General features: G+C 41.7%; 1 protein-coding gene across 1 annotated transcript in view; it reads left to right on the top strand.

The window, feature by feature from the left end:
• The first annotated feature begins 677 nt into the window (after positions 1–677).
• The window catches only part of STAB2 (stabilin 2), an 84,136-nt gene continuing 63,232 nt past the window's right edge, over positions 678–21,581 (top strand). The window contains exons 1-10 of the mRNA XM_076339581.1: positions 678–803; positions 3,655–3,788; positions 4,598–4,713; positions 8,746–8,831; positions 9,670–9,739; positions 12,164–12,259; positions 12,561–12,686; positions 14,688–14,884; positions 15,848–15,981; positions 20,971–21,104. Of these exons, the coding sequence (XP_076195696.1) occupies positions 678–803; positions 3,655–3,788; positions 4,598–4,713; positions 8,746–8,831; positions 9,670–9,739; positions 12,164–12,259; positions 12,561–12,686; positions 14,688–14,884; positions 15,848–15,981; positions 20,971–21,104 (1,219 nt within the window). The remainder of the gene's footprint in view (positions 804–3,654; positions 3,789–4,597; positions 4,714–8,745; positions 8,832–9,669; positions 9,740–12,163; positions 12,260–12,560; positions 12,687–14,687; positions 14,885–15,847; positions 15,982–20,970; positions 21,105–21,581) is intronic.

The following is a 21,581-nucleotide window of genomic DNA, read 5'->3' as shown; positions in this document are numbered from 1 at the left end:
TTTGATTTGGGCAACTCAAAATGTCTGTCTATCTACTCATCCCTCCTAACCATATGCAAGTAACACAGCTGAGTTCCAGGAAATTAGTAAAAATAACTTAACAAAAAAAGCAACAAGAAAAAAAAAAATCCCCTTTTTTATCCAGCTAACCAAAGCTGGAAGGTGTTCTTTTGGCCTCCTGAGATAAAGACAGTAGTATTTCTCCCAGAACCACATTCAGGGGACCCACCCTTACGCTATTAGGGCTGATAAGCCAGCTTCCAGAGACCCTTTGCTCTGCCTTAGATCATCTGAACAAATGTAACGATAACAGGCACAGCAGTTAGTCCAGTCCCCTGTCCATGCCCACCCAAAAGAAGAAAACATCTTCTGTCATAACAGTTCAGTGTCCTTGGTTTTGTCCTGTCAACAGCTTCAGAGAGAGGGATAAATGAACAGAGCCCCATCAGGATATCCTGTCATTCAGTTAGGAAGGGTTTATTCAGCTTTGCAGTGAAAACTTTCGGCAAATACCCTACGTTTTGGAATTTTTCCTGCCTGCAGGCAAGCTTTGCATGCCGTATCCTTCACTCATTTTCCTTCAGGAAGACAAGAGTCCTGTTAAACTATTTACCTAAGAATGCAGAAGAAATAGCACCTCTAACAAACGATCACTTTATGTCAGGATTTTAGTTTTCATGTCTGGAGGGCTCCGAAGGAAAAAACCCAAATTCTTCACAATGGAAAAAAATCCAGTTGTTTTATTCTTTTTGGCTTTTTTGGCTGCAGTGAAACTGTGTTTGACATCACAAGTCCCAGATGAGGTAAGCACCAGCTTTTTATTTAAGTAATGAATTATTATATGTCTGTATTACACTATAGGGGTGGGGATTGTTTCACTGTTATAGAGAGAATAGTTATCAGATACTGTATCTTATAGAAGAAAAACCCACTTTAACAGTCACTGATGCATATGACACTGAATTATAAACTAAGAGCTCTGTAATTCAGTCCTCTGAAATAACAGAAATGCATCTGTTTATTCCACGTGAGAATTTGGCTCAAAGGATGTGTCATGAGTACACTGAAAAAGCGTCTAAAAAATGGCAAACATGGCAAAAGACTGTAGCTGGCACATTCATCAAAAACAACAAAAGAAAACCATTAGAATTTCTGATAAGTCAGAAGATGAAAGCAGAAATTTTTCCATAGTGAAAATTTTCCACTCTACTAACCACAAGGAGGAAAAGCTATTTCAGATAGGTGGGGAAAAAATTCTAAGGCATTGAGCTATTGGGAGCAATTGTACAAAGTTATAAATTTAAGTAAAAGGTCTGTAGACTTTTGGGGAAGTGGTGCGTCTGTCATTACAAATCCTACGGATCTGTGGAATTTCACGAAATCTGTTTTCACCACCCTCGTAGAGAGGTAGAAAGTGTTGGGTTACAAATCTGAACCAGGAGTTCATCAGCGAGACCTTCACTCATTTAAACTACCTCTCAACATGAGACTTTAAATGACTGTGTTCTGGAGAAAAACCCCTTGTAGAAGAGGAAACAAAAGGACAGGGAGAAACTGGGGGGGGGGGGGGGGGGAGGGAAGCCACTCAGGTTGTTGGGGTTTTTTTGGTTGGTTGGTTGGGTTTCTTAAATGGAAAAATACTTTGAAAAGTACAAACAAGTACTAGGAAATGTGTTCCAATTATTCTGTCTCTAACAAAAGAGGCACTAACAAATCACCTTTCTTTCATTTTCCCTAAAAGCAAAAAGGGAAAATGAGGAAATGGGAGAAAGTGGAAATAACCCCACCATTCTAAAATAAAGAGTTCTTTATAGCTGGTAGTAGGGAAAGGGTACAACCTATTTTTATTTAGATTTTACCTTTTCAAAATCTCTTTGAATTTTCTTGTTCCAAAAATGAAATTTTGTGAGGTGCCTTTTTGATGACCACTTCTGCAATGAGGTCATTTCAGCTACTCCTACCAACAGCTTTTTCACTTCTGAACCTTAATATCCTACAAGCCCAGCAGTTTATCCAGACTCTTAATGGCTTACCCCGAGCACCTGCGAGGAGCAGGGCTTAAGTAGCATACTTGGTTAAAGACTCAAAACTCAGCCAACGCTCTGAGTTTATGATTCTTCAACATTAACAGTACTGATTTGACTCGGTGGAAATGCTCATAGGAGTTAAGGTGCCCAGACTGCACGTTTGTGCTGTGGTGGTTCTTGCTCTGGTGCATGCAGAGTCTCTCGTTAATGATGGGCCGTTAAGGTGGCTGCACTGGTGCTGAGCACCAGGGTTTTGAAAGGCTTGAAGCGTTTAAGCTCCCTCGTGTTGGTGCCTCGTGAGGTGGTTTTGGATGGGAAGCAAGGTGCAGAGATGCTCTGGTTTGAGTTTGTGGGAGCCACATTAGACCTGAAGCCCAAAGAGATGGGTCAATCCAGTGCCCCACCAGCACCGGGTTCTGCCGAGAGGCTGCTCAGTCCTCCTAGCATGGCACTGCTCACCGCTGCTTTGCCAAGTGTCTGATCAAGCTGTATCCACATTATACCCACACATGGAAAAAGGTCTCATTTTTATTTCAAAGATGCCTGAAATGCATCTACGCAACAGTAAGAGGTTTCACTACCCAAATACTTGAATGTTATCCAAATCAGATTTCAACAGTACATTTATAAAGACTAAAATTTGACAACGAAATAGATGTTGAAATGTACTCATAACTGGGTGATGACTATCAAGTGGAGTCCCTCAGACCTCATGCAACTTAATCTCCTTATCAGTGTCTGTGATACATCCTCACAACCTTCACTACTGATGTGCTGCTATCACAAACACTGAAGGAAGGATAACACTGCTGTGACAATACCCTAAGCCTTTTCTCCTTTTTGCCATCTTCTCAAATCATTTGTCAGATTTGCATTCTTGAAACTGGGACCTCCACAGCAAAGGGCACGAGCCCTTGGCATTTGAGCTAGAGGACTACAGCCAGGTTTCCCAAGCGGGGCTGGTTCCTTCTGTGGTTTTCTCTAGGTAAAAAAAGAGGATGCTGCTCTTCTCAGCGTGCTCTGGTGGAGTCAGGCCCATAACTTCTACCAGATTTGAATGCAAAGCTAGATGTCATTCTTTTACACCAATTTGAAAATACCAGCCATAGTCCTTCAGTTCAATGCGGTGGTGCTGACAAAATGAAACCCGCTTTTGAGAGGAACAAAGGCTTGTGCTGTGCTCTGTGTGCACAGAGCCACTAGCAACTTCCTCCACACCTTAAGTTTAGCTTTTCTGTTGAATGGAGAAGGCACTTGCCTTTCTCCATCCTGCTTTGGGTTGGTGAGACAACTTCAGAATTAACGCTCTGTAGGCTGATGCTGTCTCGGTAACCTGGCTTTTAAGTCTGCTGAACTTAGCATTTGTGATAAAGCATTCTTAGGAGAAATATGACATTTAGAAGGGTTTCTCCTGCAGTGGTTGGACATATTTTGTGCAGACAAGACTACTGTAAAGCCCTAATATGTGGTCTATAACCAGAGCAGGGACCTGCTGAACAGGACAGAGCTTGTGTCTGAGTGAGAAGCCGAGTTAAATTTGTCACTTTTCAGCAGTGCCACTGGGGGCAGAGTTAAACCAACTCAGAGAACTTCTTCCTTCTTTTTAATTAATCTTCTCCTATTACAGATGAAGAAGCAATGTGATCAAAAGCTGCTCATTCGAATGAAAACTGAATGTGTACCTTGCTCTTTAAACCTCGAAACCCAGTGCCCTGCTGGTTACACCAAAATTACCAATGGGACTGGGATACCAGATTGCAGGTATCTCTTCTGTCAGAGCTTTTCACCGTGAATATAGTTCTCCGTTAATTAGGAAATGTTAATTCATATCACAAATGCTCTATTCTGTGCAATTTCTATGCTTCACCAACTCCAGAACTCAAGCTTCAAAGTACTTTAAGCCAAAAGTTAATCAGCAAATGATATGAGGAAAATACACATTGCTATCGATGGCCTACCAGATTTTCTTTTGAGTGATATCATAAAATCACTTCCTTGTTTATTCTGCATACTTGATATGAATGATACATAAATATCATATGATAAATACATAATCATGTAAATGATATTTATGTATCATTCATATCATATATTGTCATATAAATAACAGATTTTTCAAACTGCCGGATTGGGAAGGTGTGGGGGGTGAAGGGCAGGAAGAAATATCTCAAAACAAATTTGAAATCTTGCCTTTCAGATTAGAAAAAAAGAAAAGCGGTATTTTAGGGAAAATGTAACTATTTTGAGCTTACTTAGCATTTAAAGAACCTTGATATTAAATAATTTTTAAAATACTATTTCAAATCAAAACTTAAAGAAAACTGCTGTGTAGGTTGCAGAAATGAAAAAAAAAGATATATATATATACTATGCAAAAGAAACAGCACCGAGGATCTTTTTAGACCTTGATATGCAATGTATGTTTTAATGAAGAAAAAAAGGCAGATCAATACAACTAAGCTTAAAGTGCTCTTGTCTGACACTGAAAGGAGAAGAGGCAGTTAAGAATTTCATTTTTCCCCACAGGAGGCTTTTAAATACTTTAAGCAGCTCCAACTTCTTTTCCTCAGGTATTATCTAGAAATTAAAACACACACACTTTCTTTTCCGGGATGTCGGCATCATTGTATGAAGGAATTTGAACAACCTGAGTGCTGCGAGGGACACTGGGGCCCAGACTGCATGGGTAAGCTCTTTTTTTTTTTTTGGATAGAATTTGAGTAGAAGTAAAGCAGTGGTTTTTCTTCTTTTCAGAAACTATTGCCATGAGAAGATAACTCCTCCGAGCTTATTATAGGAGTAGAAATAAACAGCAGTTTTCAGCTAAAACTTATAGGATTTGGAGAAAAACACATATTCAAAGCTTTATTTAAAAAGAAGAATTCCTAGAAATTTTCAAAAAAATCAGGGAACTCCCTTGGTTTTGAGATTTTCAAAACAAATCATTTCAGTCAATGCCTGCAAAATTACTTGTCATTTGGGAGGATCCCCACAACAGATTTTAAAAATTAAAATTTTTAAACTGCAAGTTTAAGTGTTTCATTTTAGGTCAAAAATACCCTCATCTGAGTCTGAAATATTTCCAAATCTCTTTAGTTCTTTACTTTTTGATGCAAGGAGGGTCTTTTCTTTCAGCTCATCTTGAAACAGTTTTTCCCTCCAAGTTTTTTGAACCTCCAGCGAATGCTAAAGGTCATTACTGAAGCAGGGGTAATCAGCAGTGACTTTCCTCCCGCTGCCCCTTCCTCAGGAAAAGCCTTTCAGCATCTCCACAAGTGCATCAAACCTCAGGCTACTGAGGTGGGCATCAAGACCCGCAGAGGAAGTTTCCCTGCCCAGACAGAGCATTTCCTCCTTTAGTTAACGGTTTAGATAACAGGGTAAAGGTCTGGTTCAACATCTGTGAAGCCCTTTTGTCCACAAAATAGACAAAAAAATTATCTTAGCATGGCCCAAGCCATGATTTAAATACCCGTCATTTATCTACTAAAGTAAAATAGCCAAATCCCAACTTACAGCTACTTCTATATAAAAGATGGGCGAATAGCTGAGTGCATAGTGTGTGGTCCTGTCTTCTTCAGAAGATAACCACTTGTGTGGTGATTTACCATTTTTCCACCAAGTGCAGCCTAAGTGCCCTGTAGGAGGAAGGCAATGCTACACATGACTGTCATCCCATACTTCAGGGTGCTCTGGGAGGCCACGCAAGGGGCATGGGTGTTTCTAGAGAGGGGCAGAGCTCGCTGCCCCCAAGCTGGAGCCCTGCCTGCACTGCACAGGAGGCTGCAGAGGCAAGGAAGCCCTCTCTTCCTTAGGACAAACTTCCTGGCCCCAAAAAGCAAAGAACCAAGGTCTCAGCATTGTTTCTGCTGCCATTTGGAGGAAGAAAATAGCTCTCTGCATTATCACAATCTCTCTAAGAGCATATGGCACGCCTTGAAATGTTTGGAGGAAAGCCGGTCCTTCCTGAGGCCAGAGAAAAATCCCTGACTAGGGGTTTACTTCATATTTAGCATCTGATGGCAATGACAAAATTAGGTCTTAAATAGCACTCTAACTTCCTTAAACGATAGCACACGCTAAAACACACAGTGTGCATGAAAGATGTTTTGTCCCCTTCCCTCCCCACGAAGCACCCCGAGCCAACAAGCCGCACGCCCATCCCTCTGTAAAAAGGCATCAAGGAAAAAGGGAAAAGTACCGGGGGGAAAAGGTCCAGGGGAGAGGAGCACAACCTTTTAACACTGCCAGTATCATCCAACCACAGATGCCAAAGCTGGTGGAGCTCAGATGCCCCACGTGCGTAACTGATGGGCTTCAGCGGGAGCTACTCCCTACCCCAGCTCAGGTTCCCACTCTGGGCAGTATTTGCCTGCCTCCAAAGAGAAGCCTGGGTACCAACTGAAAGGTGCACAGTCTGAGCAACTGAGTAGAAAGCATTGTAAAAATAAAGAAAAAAAAGTGAAAAGGAAATAAAAAAGCCAAGAGGAAAGATAATAAACCTAACTCTATCAAATTATACGTCCAAAATACATCATCTTTACAAGTTCTACCCACTGCTTCAGCCTGCAGGGGTAATCCAAGAAGAGGCTGCATTTGAAAACACTTGGGAAGTGCTGATTTAAACTCTATGAGGCAAAAAAGCTGACAGATTTAAGCTCTTTTGGCCTACATATAAAGAATAGGCCTTCGGTCTCTGACAGCTGTAAGAGCTAAGCAGAAACATCTCTTTCTTACTACTTTTCGAAGAACGTCCTCAGCAGAAGTGAAGGTCTCGCTCCTCCCCGGTACCGGGCTGGTGGCAGGTGACTGTGCCAGCATCACTCCAGTGTCCCAGCACCGCCTCCTGCGGCCCCGCCAGCCGGGGGAAGCGCTTTATCTGCCTGACCAAACTCATACAACGATATGGTAATTTGCTAAACTTCTGATAAAGCTTGTCCCTTGGTGGTGGTATCAAAACAAGAGACAAGAGGTAGTGAAGACAAGGGGAAGTGTAATGAATATCAACTGCAAAAAAACTGTTTTGTCAGCAATTTTAAAGTATGCTTTCCTAGAATTTATACCATAAACTGAGTTTTCTCGTGAATTCTCTATCTTTGCACATTCAATAAAAGCATCAGTGCAGTTAAAATTGTTTCCATTCAGAGCAAATATTAAACGGTTTGCACCTGTGTCAGTCCTAAAGATGAGATTTAGCTATCACATGGTAGCCAGAAAACAAAACTCACTAAAAGCCACTTTAAAGATTAAAGTATATGTAATTATTACTTTACCTCATTTCTGGTTATTTCATCTCAATTCTTAATAAATCTTTTTATTCCAGCATGTATGAAATAAACTGCACTAAAATTTTCATCCTTAAATTTCTTGGTTTTTTCACAAGAAGCTTACTCAGATCCAACAGACCTCACAGACTCATCATTAAGGAATAAATTGAGAAATATTGACAAATTGATATAAAGCCAAAGCCTTCACTAAAATTAGGTGTATACATGTACACATCCACTTATTTGCTCATCACTCTGCCCAAATCAAATTCATTTTCATGAAAACTTCTGTATCACTTAAACACTCTAAAACAGGATTAAGTTACTCGGTGGGAGCATAAACCCAGTGCTGCCCATCTCACCACACACACAACAAACTGAGGCTCTTTATAAGCAATAAATCTACCAGTAAGGTACAGCAGAGAACCTGTGAGGACAGTTCGAGTTTGCTGCATTTGAATACCACCTGCATCAGGATTATGGTTCCTAATGGGAATTCCAATTAGGGGAAGAAAGGGCTTATGGAAGGGAGTTAATAAATCATTTCCATGGAGGGGCTGCACAACTGTAAAAAGTAAGGATATCCCTACAGGGGAAAAAAAAATGACAGAACAATCTGACTAAAAATATGCATTTCCTATAGGCAACCTTTCAGTAAAAATGTGAATATTGAAAAATTTCAGTGAAAAATTAAACTATTTTGATTTGGAAATGCAGTTACTGTTTCTTAGCCTCTCCTGCTGGCTGGGGTTTTTGGTCAGACTCTGTCTCACCTGGTGTACCACTGCCTGTAATCATGGTTTTAGCACCAGAGGATCTGAAGACCATAGCACATCATTGGCACACAAGTTTTACTAGTGACAACAGCCCATTGGACAGAAGTGGGTTATGAGATACCCAAATTTCAATTTCCAAGATCATTTGAATCAAATATCACAGTCTTATGGGAGGCAGCAGGGAAAATGAAAAACTTTCCACATAAAGCAGAGGCAATTTGTGGGGAAAAGAAAAAGACTTATTTAAACTCTAATTTAGCATCAAATATAATTCTGACAGCAAATTTTCAATCAGAGTTGTATTAACAAACAGAAGAAGCAGTCAGGCAAGCTCCACTTGTATCAAAAAAGTTAACAGTTTAGAGTGGCTGCAGACAGAAGAGGTGGATCAGCAGGGGCAAAATCAATATGGTACTTTAGAATAAGAAAACTATTTTTTGTACAATCTATTGATTACAGTCACTAGCTTAAGTTCCCATACTAGAGAGGGTGACGGTCTCTACTGAAGCTGAGATTCTAGTGAAGAGATTCAGGCAGCTGCAACATAGCAGCAGTCACTCGAGGTCCCTGTCTGGCCCAAAACCCTGCGGCCTCTGAGGTCGTCACCTCTAATATGCAAGGGGAGCATAAGGGTCTGAGCGAGCTGACTGATGGCTTTAACGTTGTCATTTCTAGCCTGTCCGGGAGGAGCTGCGTCACCATGCAACAGGAGAGGACACTGCTCCCAGGGTATAAATGGGGATGGAACGTGCACCTGTCAGGTATATCCCTTCTTTTAAATGAAAAAAAATAACAGTAGTATATAAGCTCTGCTAAGAAAGAATGTATATTATGTGATATAAATACATTAAAGGAAAGTATTTCAGAAATAGCAGAGATGATCTGCTTGGAGTTCATTTTTTTGCTTGGTTTGCACTAATCTTCACACTTATTTCTACAGACTTGAGCATGTTTGGGTGATATTATTAAAGAGCTCTTCCATCTTGTCTTCCTGAAGCAGGTGGTTTGAGTTCCTCTGGTTTTAAGAGTATGCTATTACTTATGACTTTTTACCCTAATTAGAAAGGACTTATACTTGGGACTAATACTCTCAATATAATGTTTCTTTGCTGAGAATGCAATGTGCAGTGCTTAATAACTTCAGCCAAAAAGATTTTTTTTAAAAAACAACTCAAATGAATCTATTCTACCTTCCCCCTCTACTGGTTAATCTTTCCATTACATCAGAAGAACATCTGGGGACACGTAAAAAAGAGGCAGAGTGAGAAGCAGTCAGAAAATACAACCTAACAATTGTAAGAATGATTTGGGCATTAAGCTTGATTACTGTTCTTTATTTTTAACTTGATATTCAGAACATCTGATTTGATTTGAAGTGTAAGAGCTAAAAATTTAAAATTAAAAAAGAGAGAGGAAAAAAATCATTCAAAAGACAATGTTTTCTAGATTGCAGTAGTCATCTCTGATTTGCTGAATGAACCGTTCACATTATTTTCTTTTGGCAGCTAAAGATGCTGTTTTCAGGCTGCTAAGCATGTATCTATCTGTATAGAGATAGATGAGAAACTTAAGTTTTGATTTCCATTCTGTAATTCACAGAAAGGCTTTGGTGGGACAGCCTGTGAAAAATGTGCTGAAGATAATTTATTTGGTCCTCACTGCACATCAGGTAAGTTTGAGCTTTCTTTATTGAAGTGGGGAAAAGAAGGTGAGCGAAAGCTGTATTCAGACACCACGAAATCCCAGTGAAATGGGTAGGGGGTCTAAGGGTTTCCCATCAAGAGCTGCTGTCTGCTTCAGGGAACACAACAGGGAAAGAAAATAGGCAGCTGCTCAATTCCTCATTCACAGTGGGGCCGGATTCAGCTCAGGACTGTACAGACAACACTCTCAGTGTAGCGCTACAAAAATATCTTAATCGCTACAAAAATATCTTAATCTTATCTTGAATATCTTTGTTATAGCCAACAGTCAGATAAATTAGGGATTAGAATCATTGGCGTGTTCCTGCAGGTATGCCTCCCTGTTAGCCCGTTATCATGTTACCCACTTTTCACCCTAAATTATGGATTTGCATTTGTTTGATCTAAATACAGGAGGTTGTTATGGTACTTAAAATATTGGGTGGGAACATATCAAATGCATAATTTATAGCGGCTTACAGTGTTTTGGTATGTTTTTTAAATACATCTACAAACTGGAGCATCTGTATTAAGGCATGAAGTACTCATGTGGTGTTGAAATCAGAATCTCTGAGTCAAAAAATGCCATTTTGAATCAGGCCAAAAGTCCTTCTAGCCTAGCATCCCATATTGGAGGCCAATAGTTGATATCTAGGGAAAGAGTACAAGCAGCCAGAGACTGCATTCAAACTGTAGTGTTTTAAGGCTCCTGCTGGATCCATCCTCCATAAATTACCCACCTTACCTCTGAGTCCAATTCCGCTTTTGCTCTCCATAATAGTCTGTGCCACGGAGCTCCATAATTTAGTCAAAAGTGTGAAAAAGGATTAATTTGGTTTAGTTTTGGGGTTTGGCTGGTAGATCATTCCATTGGTTGGCCATACTTCTATTAGGAGAAGCGGGACATTGAGGGAGGGATCAGAGCTATGTGCACTATTTAAAATGTATATGTATCACAAGTGTATATATTTGTATAATAGTCTCCAGTTTTGCCTGTTTCTTAATGATTTCTAGTATTTTATTTACCTTCCTGACCCCTGCCGAGCATTAAGCAGACACATCAGAAAACCACCTGAAAAAAAAAAATTAAGAAACGTCTCTTTCTTGAGTGGTAATAGTTGTTTATCTCTAAGTAAAACTCTTCTTATTCCCTCAAGTTCTACATAAAGTTACTCCTAAAAAGAGTCACAAACGACCTCACTTTAAATGATCTGTGTTGGCCTTTCTACAGTAATCCTACACCACTGCTGACCCAAAGGCCCTTTTTCCACCAGCTGTCCACTGGATGCCAGTGTTGATACACAGAAATGTAACTGAGCCAACATTTTCATGCAAATAGGGTACTTGAATGAATACAATTTCGTAAATGTAATTATTTTCCAAGAAGCTACCAGAGGACTCAACTGCATGTTAATTTAAGCAACATTTTACACTTCAGCTTTCAGATATTTGAGCTCCTCCAAGTTTTCTAAGCACCTATGAACACTGCGTTTGTGACTCGCTGCTTTTCAGCAATACCTTAGACATTTCTAGTTTTTATATTAGGACTACTAACATAGGTAGAATGTTACTAATTAATTAGTGTAGGTGATTTGCGTGAACACAGGATACGTTTGTGAAGGGAAGAGGATACGCTACACCACTGCAGCTTAAACATAAGGTCACAATTACAACTCTGCACATCTTAGAGACTTTTCCAAGTGTAACTGTAAAAGGCCTTTTTAAAAAGCATCATTACCATAATTGAAACAGTTATAGCTATAAAGCTTTTTAAGTATACTTAAGGTTTCAAAAACCACTTATAAAAGGGTCTCATAGTTGCCTGGACTCTGAATACGGCATCTTGTGCATATATTGTCACAAGGTTTATAAGCAGAAATGACAGAATATAGGAACAGGACCGAAAAAAAGCCTGAGACCTACACAGTGATTAATTATCCATTTAACTAAATAAATTCTGTTTAGGGGGAAAAAAAAGTCGCAAAACTCATCTCTTCTGGAGGTGTTTGAGAGAGGCAAAGAGAATTGAAGCAAAAATAAGCAATTTGTTAACAGTTATAAAAATGGTGTCTGTTACACATTATATTCAATTTTGGCTTAAGACTGTATGTCCAATTTTACAAGTTTTATGGTATTAGCAACTAGTCAGTTTGGTGTTTATAGTGTGTGTCCTGAAGATTTTCAGGCCCCAGGCTATCAACAGCCTGCAAATATCAGTATGTTATTTACTGATGTATGCAACTATGAGTATTGATCTTCTCATTAATGGCAGCCTATAAATTCAGGAACTCAGGTCAAAGCTTGGTTTGGCCAAAGTTGTTGGCCAGGACACTATTTGCTATGGGTACTGCTAACGATGTCTTTCTGAACACCATTATTATTCGGTAAAGCCAATCCATCTCTCCATACAGTTTGCGACTGCGTTCATGGAGTATGCAACAGTGGAATTACAGGGGATGGAAGATGCGCTTGCTTGTCTGGATACAAAGGGCTCAGCTGTGATCAGCGTAAGTGGATTGTTTTCTACATAAGATATATTCAACAGCTCTGATACAGTTAGAATTGGCAAGGACGAACGTAAAATTAGTCTCAGGTTAGTCACTCTAGAGCAACCAAGCATACACTGAACCTCAAACCCTGTGTGTGAGATCCCATAACCATCATCACTTCAATCGCCACAAAAATTATGTCAGCAATAGGATCAACAGTCCCTAGATCAGGCGTACTTTGAACTAGTATACTGCAGAACGCAATGCCTCCTGGCACAGTGTGCAGACACAGCTTAACCTGTCGCACTCTGTCCCTCAGCGATAGCTGAATGCGAGGCCTTGCGGTGCCCTGCAAACTCCAGATGCACTGCCTCAAGCGAGGATGGAAGACAACTGCAATGCTCGTGTCTGCCCAACTACCATGGGGACGGTACACAATGTGAACGTGAGTAATTTTCATGTCCACCGAGTTCTTTATATATGACATCATTGGTATTATAGTTCAGATATTGAGTGTGCTTTTGAACCAAATCTCACCATCTAATTGTTCTTGGGTTCATATCCCAAAGCAGTCTCATGTGCACAAACTAGATTCCTTCAGGATGAAACTAAACCCTAGAACGCGCTTCAGAAGCACATCAGTCCAATTGCTAACAAGCTTCAGTCCATGCAACCAGACTAAAGCTAGTAAACCCCCTTGAAATACATAATGTGGATACTGGGTCATCAGTGCTTACAAATCCATTCCTGTCACGTCCCTCTACTTGCTAAAGCTCAACCTCACTCTTTGCTTCCATAAAAATCAACAACAGCAACCAAGGTCTTATATTTATTGAATATCCATCATGTGGCGGCTCAGCTTCATCACTAAGCATAAACTCTACAGCCAAGTAAAGCTCATTTTAGCTTTCCTATTTTTCATGAAACAAAGCTAATAGTGTCTCAGCTAGAGCTAAAAGTCTACCTTAAAGTTGTCTTTATAGACTCCTCAACTTGCCATTGAATACTCAAATTTAACTATATTACAAGAGTCCAGATTTTCTTTCCTCTACTTACATTATGTCTTACATCACCAGCTCTTCCTTCTAAACCAATTGCAATGAAGAAAATGGTTGTATCTGATGCTGGAAGCACTATTTTAGTAAATGTTGGCTTGGATCAGGCCACAAATACAATACTTCTTATCCTGCCTGGGATTATTAACATTCAATCCTCTTGGTCCTAACTATGGTGTCATCCTCTCTGAATAGGCTTGAACACCATCCAAGAGCAAGACATCAGAAAGTCACTCCTCAGGGAATATGACATTCTTCTAGTAGGCAGCATAGACAAGCGAGAGACAAAGAAATTGCAGCAACCAGCAGAGAAGAAGGATGCTAGTACCCCTACCTCTCTTGGGTTTTGTATTCATGCAGTCTGTGTGGATGTTGCTCCTCTGTCCCAGTGCCTTTAGATACTGGGGTCATCTGTGGCTTAAGCCAGCGTCTTTTACATTTGACTGGCTGGGAAGCAGAGGACAAGCAGCTCCAGCACAGCTAAGTACGTAAGTGAGGATAGCAGTGGCTGCCCCAGACTCTGTTTGGAGGTGGCATTGTTTATGGTCGATTTGAGCATGTGAATATGCGTGCACATGCATGATTTCACACTGGAACAGAAGAGAAGACTTGAAAGAGTGAAGCTGAGCTTTGCCAACTCTCTCAGTCCCAGCTGAGGGGGAAGAAAGGGAGGAGGAGAGGGGAAGACAGTGAGCAGCACCACCTTTTAGGTGAGTCCAAGGCCTGCCACCTTCTAGGTACAGTGTGTGCTTGACCATATCCTAAGCTGGACACAAAGGTGTGAGAAGATGTTCTCCAAGCACTGCTGGACTATGAACAAGGACAAACAATGCCATTGCCTTGAAAAAAAGGGCTCATGGAAATAACTAGTGACCTTCCAGTCCAGTCCTGAAATTACAGCAGTGTGGAAGACTTGACTAAAGCACTTGCTGGCCAGTTTTCCATATAGCTGAACAGATGACATTATATTGTTTAATTACCGGAAAGAAAACAGCGAAGGCCTATTATATTGAGAAATACTTTCCAACTGATCTAACAGGCGCTTAAAGCTTGTACAGACCTCGTATCACCTACCTGACCTTCTCTGGTTAAAATCCACCAGAGAACAGGGAAATAGTTGTGATATTTTATTGAGCACATTACGTGTTTTAATCTGTTTATAACTCAATTTGCCAAGTTAAGAGATCATTTCTGTTCAAAAGCAAAGTCAGTTGCTATGTTAGTATAAACACATTCCTCCCTTCTGTCTTTATGCCGCCACGATACTTCAGACTTGGCTGTTATGAGAAGTTTAGTCTACCCAGGCTTTGTTTGGTATGGAGGTGCTCTGGCAAATCCTCATCTTCAATTTCAGAACAATAATTCATTTACTTCACTTATTTTTTCACAAGCTATCAACCCATGCTCCAAAGAGGTCTGCGATCCTAATGCCGACTGCATTTACCTCGGACCAAATCGGCACAAATGTACCTGTCGAGAAGGTTACAGAGGGGATGGTCAAGTCTGCTTACCCATAGACCCCTGCCAAGCAACATATGGGAATTGCCCTGCACAGTCCACCATTTGCATATATGATGGTCCAGGAAAGGTTAGTGTTGAACGGGTGCCCCAGACGTTTCCTATGTCAACTACCTAGGAAGGAATAATGCTTTCTCTCTGAAAAGCAGCCATGAGGGTACAGGAGCAGGCCTCAGGAAGGCCAAGCTCTACTCCCAGCTTTGGCATAAGGAGCGAGCCCCTTTACCTGCCTCTCTATGCATCTATGTGGTGCTTTCCCCTCTGAAAATGGGAATGGCAATAGTGTTCTTTTTCCTAGAATATTTTGGCTCAGATTTGCCCTCCCCAAAATGAAGGCACTGAAATGAAGCTTCTCCCAGTTCAATTTTCTCTCTCTGACCACAGGGGGCTTGTAGGACCAGTAGGCGCCTTACACAGGTACCACAGATAAATGCCTACAGTGAATGTATTTAGGAAAGAAGTAATCTGGGTCTTTGAGGACTACCAATGAGAGGCACCATATAAAGGCTGCTGTCGGGAACTGGCTCAGGTTTCCATGTGTAAAACTCCTGCTACCGAGAAAGCGAAACTTCAGAAGACCATGCCTGCTTTGCCTGGACACCCTGAAGAGCCGAAAAGGGAGTCAGTCATCCAAGGTTGTCCTACAGTTCACGTTCATATAAGTGCTGATATGCCTCGCTCATTCATAATATGCATTGGCACTCGTTTTGGGAGGCAGAGGGCTGTGGGAACAGAGGTAAAAAATCTGACCTACCCTCACTGATTTTAAATGTTCTCTGGTCACGGAAGTGAATCTAAACGGCTTTATCTGAAGGAAATTTATCTGAGAGTCAGTAGTTTTTTGGAGTGGATAGAAACCTAGAAGGGAGTTGTATAAATACGGATAAGCTTTATATTTGCATCTGAACTCACCAGGTGATTAACTAAGGCTTTGGAAGCTCACTGTCTTTAGACCCTAGTTCCAGAAAGTATGCTGAAATTCACAATTTGTGCATGTCTAATTTTTCTCTCCCCTCTCCCATCCTTCTGATAGTCCCATTGTGAATGCAAGCAGCATTACACAAACTTCGTACCTGGGAAAGGATGCAGCATGATGGACATCTGTGAAACAAACAACACCTGCCATAAAAAAGCTAAATGCTCAATGGTTGCACCAGGACAGCTTACGTGAGTCTTTTTGCTTATTAAAGCTTTCACCCAGTTTCTCCCTCCTCCCCCTAGTAAACAGGCTGCTAAAACAAATCCGGTGGATGAACACCTCCTGAAGTTATTATTAATCATTTCTTTATCAAGGACAAATTACAAGATTTAATGGGGTTAGCGTCAACCAATTAGTATAGTGTTTGATTTCATCAGTCCAATTGCTAATACCCACTAAGTTTTATTTTTATAGCACTCAGAGGTCATTTCTACACTAGTAAATAAAAAGGACCAAGACCCTTTTCTGTTCCTCAGGGCAAGCAGCATGGTCTGGCTCACAGCTAAAGTCTCCTCTTCTTCCAAAACAGAGTAACTGCCTCTTGGCAGGGGTCCCTGGCACACGCTATCCCTTCAGCTGTGCCTGGGCACTGGGTGAGAAAATGCTACTTGGTGTGGGCCAGAAACATGCCAAGCAGCATGCTAAAAATTAATCAGCATTAATTATCATGGGACAGGGCTGGAGCCCTGGATTTTTTTAGTATACTAATAGTAGGGAATCTGACCCCCATGCTGTGAAAGCAACACCAACCTCAGCGGATTCCTCAAAGCCTCGAGACAAGCACGTGGGAAACTGCAAAACCTCTGGCAGAGTTTGTTTTCCTGTACAGAAATTTGCTACAGATGTTAGGAGGAAAGTCAGTTTTAACACTAAACTTAACAAAGCTATCTTAAACCAAACAATTTGGATTACATGTTTCTATAGCCCAGTGGTGGCTAGTACTGGGTTTAAAGAGGTGTCCCTGAAACATTAGTTTTCAGGAGCTGAGAGTTTGAATGTGAAAGACAAGACAGGCCATTAGTTGTAAGTTGGGAACAAATTATTTATCATACAGATCTATATAGACAGAAAGCGTTCACTCGGGAGAGTATTCTTACTGCCAGTTCTTGCTTCATCATGCAGCTGTCTCTTACAGCGTAATATCAACATCACTTTTGTGTAAGCTCTTGTGCATTTCAAACAAGTTTATCTAGAATATCCCCTAGTTCATTTCTAGAGCATACTATACTACTCAAACTGCACTTAGTACATACTTATACTATACTTAGTATAGTATCCTACTGTAATGGACAACATGAGTTGAAAATTAAAATAAAATTCCACATCACGTAAATCAGGACCTTTCTTTCCTAATTTGTCACTGTTTCACTGTTGCAACTCAATTTTCAACAGCTGAGGAAGTTTTCAGAATTTCAGAATGGGGAAAATTGAAAATTTATGACTGGGGGGGGAAACAAGCAATCCAAATGCTTTGCACATCATTCATTCAGTGACCTTTAATGGCAGAAACAAATACAGAAGAAAGGAGTGGGATTCCAATCAAACTAAAACTATCTATCTGGAAAAAAATTGAAACTATACTGAATAGTTTACAACTAAGGAAAATCCATTTATGAAAGAGGAACTTTGCAAAGAAAAACATTGATTGGTAAATGTGGGCACAGTAAATTGTTTCTGATAAGTGACAGACACTGTATTTTGGCTGCATCCCAAATTTTAAATGTATTTGGGAGGGCTTGTTTTGGTGGGTTTTTTTAATTCTTCTAAAACACAAAGCTGTAACAGAGGCCACAAACCTGCATTGCTTCCTTTCTTTTGTTTTCGGTTTTGTTTTTATTAAAGACGCAGTTGTGCTGTTAGCTTCCCCCATATAGAGTCACTTCTACTTTCTCCAGAATCAAATTATTTGTACAGGAATAAATCTCTTATACAGACAAAGATGTAGAAAAGACAAACATTTAGTTTGTGAACATAACAACCTCCTGGAAAATCAAGATTGTCTCTGTTTTCTGTTCCTATAAAGATCTTTCCTGAGTGACTGCTGACACTTTCCATGGCGTTGCTTCAGCACAGTAATTATGTTCAGCCTTGCCCAGAAGCTACAAAGCTTCAACTGGTGCAGAATTACACTGCATATTAGACCACAACCGCTCTGGTTTCTGAGCAGAACTAGCTTTCCCTCAGCTAAACTCAATTATTTTCTCTTTTAACCTCACTCTTATTTTTACTCTGACTGTGTCTTCAATGTAGAAATTAGTAGCTTCATAAACCAAAACTCTATTGTACAAGTTTCAGGTAAAATGGAGACAGAAAGCTGGGCTCCCCTTTTCTAGAGAGATCAATTCTTTTTCCACTCCTGGGTAAGCTGAAGTAGTGACAATTCCCATCTTTTCCAGTCCTGCCTATACTGTCCATGCAGCATATCATGAAAACATCAGACAACTAAGTTTAAATAGTCTGGCAGGGTTTGTTGTAAAGCTGTTCCTCTTTAGAAACGCTCAGCCCGTACAGTACACAGTGCATTCAAAGTAAAACCAATAAAGCCATGTGCAGTATGAGTTGCAAACCAGATCCTCCAGACAAAGCTAAAACAAAACTAATCTAGTTAGTCACCCAGCTGGTCCTTCCCGAGCCCGGCCACACAGAGTAAATTACTCCATCAGAAGGGGTGAGAGGACAGACAGGTTGAAGGGTTCAATTCCATGCCATAGGTGCTAATCTGTAATTGCTAAATGCTTTCCTTTGGCAGTCAAATCCAAAGCGTGTTACTGGACGCCCACTCAGTTATAAGCAATATTGTCCTCAGAAAAGAAATTTCAAACTACATAGGTATTTCTGCAGTTCACTGTGCCCCTGGAAATGATAGGCAAAAAAATTACTATGTTTAACCACCTGCTTCTTTATGGCTATTTGCTGAAAAAGAGAGGAGAGGTTTATTTTGAAACCTTGATCTGATTTGTGCAATATTTCAAGGGTAGTTTCTTTTTTCTACTAAACTATTCCTCGGCTCCTTTGAAGCCTCAGGTTTTTTCTTCTCTGCTCAGAAGTGAAGGGGGCTATGTACATCAATACAGCAATATTTACCACATCAGAAGAAAGGGGTCAGCTCCCAAGGAGGAGCTGCTCCTCTCTCCCAGCCCTAAACCTTTCATCCAGGCTCCACAGTCATACCCTCTGCCCAAGAGATCCCCTTAAAAAGAAGAGGGTTCACCATCAGAATCACATCCTAAAAATTTAAGATGCTTTTAAACTGCTGTTTTTACCCAGGACCAGAAGAAGTCAAAGTTTGAGCCTCTTGGCCAAAATCCCAGCACCCCTCTGTGTCTATATGCAGCCCCCCACACTGCAGGGACTGTGGGGATTTTCAAATATTCCTATCACCAGAGAAACAGCTACAGTAGAGACCATACGTGGGAAACAGGAGATGATTTGGCATCAGGTTGATACTACTGTGGGGTGTGAGTGGCAGATGTGTGTTTGTAACAACCAGCACATGCAAACGATTAGGTCATTAGTTATATAAAGAACAACTTTTGCTTGTGTGGAGTAATGTTCCTTCTCTAATAATGCCTTTAGAAAAAATATCCGGAGAGATGAATCATTATGGATAGGGCTTATACGAATACTGAACATGCTGGAGACTTAATTAGGAAAGGCACTATTAAAAACCAACGTCCGGCAACACATACCATATAGTTATTTAGCCTCCTAAATATAGTTAGGGTTTCTTTCTGTGCATGCTACGTGTTGACAAGCACCTGCTTTAATTTTAGCACTGAAGATGAGTAAATGACTGAGCTGACACCACCAGCCAGTCTCCCAGGAGCAGCCAAGCAGGGGCTGATTTTCTGAAGACTGCAACAAAAAGAAAGAGCTGAGATTGGCAAAACCAGCAGGCATCGATGGCCCCTCACATTGAGGCAGGCTTAAAGAGCCCAGATTTTTTAGAAAATACTAACCACCTCTCCTGGTGAATAGACAGGCTGACACAAGGTCAAGGCACATGCAAGTCCTAGCAGCTCTTTGAGACTCACAACTATTTGTACCCATCAGCACCTAATGGCAAGCACGTGTCAATCACCTTAACAACCAACAATTTCTTCCCCACCTCTCCTGCAATGCATGGCCATAAGATTCAATTTTCACGAGGCGTGTTCCCTCCCTCATAGGACAGAAAATGTCAGACCGACACTTGGGGTTGTTCTTCCATAAATTTCCTTTAGATTTTGCCTTGGCTGCAACACGCTACTTCTACACGCTATGCAGCCCATCCCAAGGCAGTGAGGACACTGAGCCCATCTTGAGGCATTGCCTGTCACTCTCATGGGCACCACGACCTGAGCCTGCTTTGGACGTACGTAGGACTGGGTCAACCGTACATTACTGACACCTCTCACAGGCTGGAGTGAGAGTCCCGCAGGGGACAGCCAGGGTGTTACAGATGAGAAGCTATTTCCAGTGCAGAGACAGCAGCAGCATAAAGCATACATCTGAAAAAGCATGATATTTCATGCTTCAACAGCTTCAGGAAAAAAAGATGATGTTAAGGTACAAGTACCATTGCACAAAATGGTTGCGTTACTTAAAGGGCAGGATAACAACCAACCACTTTGCTTTGTTGAAAGGACTGACATCCCTGCCTGCCTTTTCTTACCAGTCCCATACAGCTATCGCAAGGATTGATGAGCTGCCATCACCCCTTCATACATAACTACCACTAATCCTGCCAAGTCCCACGTAGTAAGTGGGGGCTTCACACAGCCGCCTCCCCACCGCAAGGGTGGCACCCCACACATTTATGCCGTAGCCTCTCCTCGCCCACAGGCAGGCAGACTCAGTGGCTTTCTGGGCTCCAGCAACCACAACATTTGGGGACCAGAGGCTGCACCGCAGCCAGGGGCGTCACGCAGCCCCCATTCAAAGAGGCCCTGCAAGACAGACACGGCTGCCCCCTGGCCCGGCTGACAGAAGGACATCGCGTCAGGCAAGCAGCCACCAGGCTGCCCTACACACTGACGTACTTTACAGCATACAGAAGCAAAGGTGCTAAAACGCATTGGTGCTTCCTGAAAATGCCTTCAGAGAAGCAATTAAGTAACCCCTGGAGCAGGTTTAGCTAGAGCCTCGCTGACACCACAAGGCATCAGCCCACAGCTAAAATGACCATCCCTTCACAGGTGTACGTGCCAGGGGGGCTCCGTGGGGAACGGGTTTGTGTGCTATGGAAACATCATGGAGCGCCTCCGGGACCTGAACGCCGAAGTGGGAGGACGGTGGCAAGGCAAGCTGACATCTGCCTTATCTCTCATGGGTAAGTGACCACACGCAAGCAGAGTCAGCTCCTGCTGGGTGGGTTGATCTTGCCCTGTCTTCCCCCAGTGCTCCCCGCTGCAGGAAGGTGCCGCTAACAGCATGACACAGCACACACGCTACTCACCGCAGACTCCCTCTGACCGCCTCAAGCTGCCTTTGCTCACCATGCCATGCAATCTGCAAGAATTTCCAAGCAGAAGTGCTAAGCACATTCCCCCAACCCCTCACACATCATTTGGTATCACCAGTGGGTTTTGCCCCATAGTGGGATAAGTGGGATCATCCCACTTCCTCTCCCTCCCTGCCCCCATTGATTTGGATAAGTGAGATTTGATCTAGAACGATACACAGAAGTCCACCAAAAACATCAGGATTCCCAGCTGGGTCCCTGTTCCCCAGTCCCCAGCCATCAGCAGTGGCATTGCTTTCACCGGGAAAGAGGAGAGAGGCAAGGGGAAGAGACTGATCCCATCCA

Source organism: Aptenodytes patagonicus, chromosome 1, assembly GCF_965638725.1.
Source record: "Aptenodytes patagonicus chromosome 1, bAptPat1.pri.cur, whole genome shotgun sequence".
Lineage (NCBI taxonomy): Eukaryota > Metazoa > Chordata > Aves > Sphenisciformes > Spheniscidae > Aptenodytes > Aptenodytes patagonicus.
This window is presented reverse-complemented; position numbering and strand designations above follow the sequence as displayed.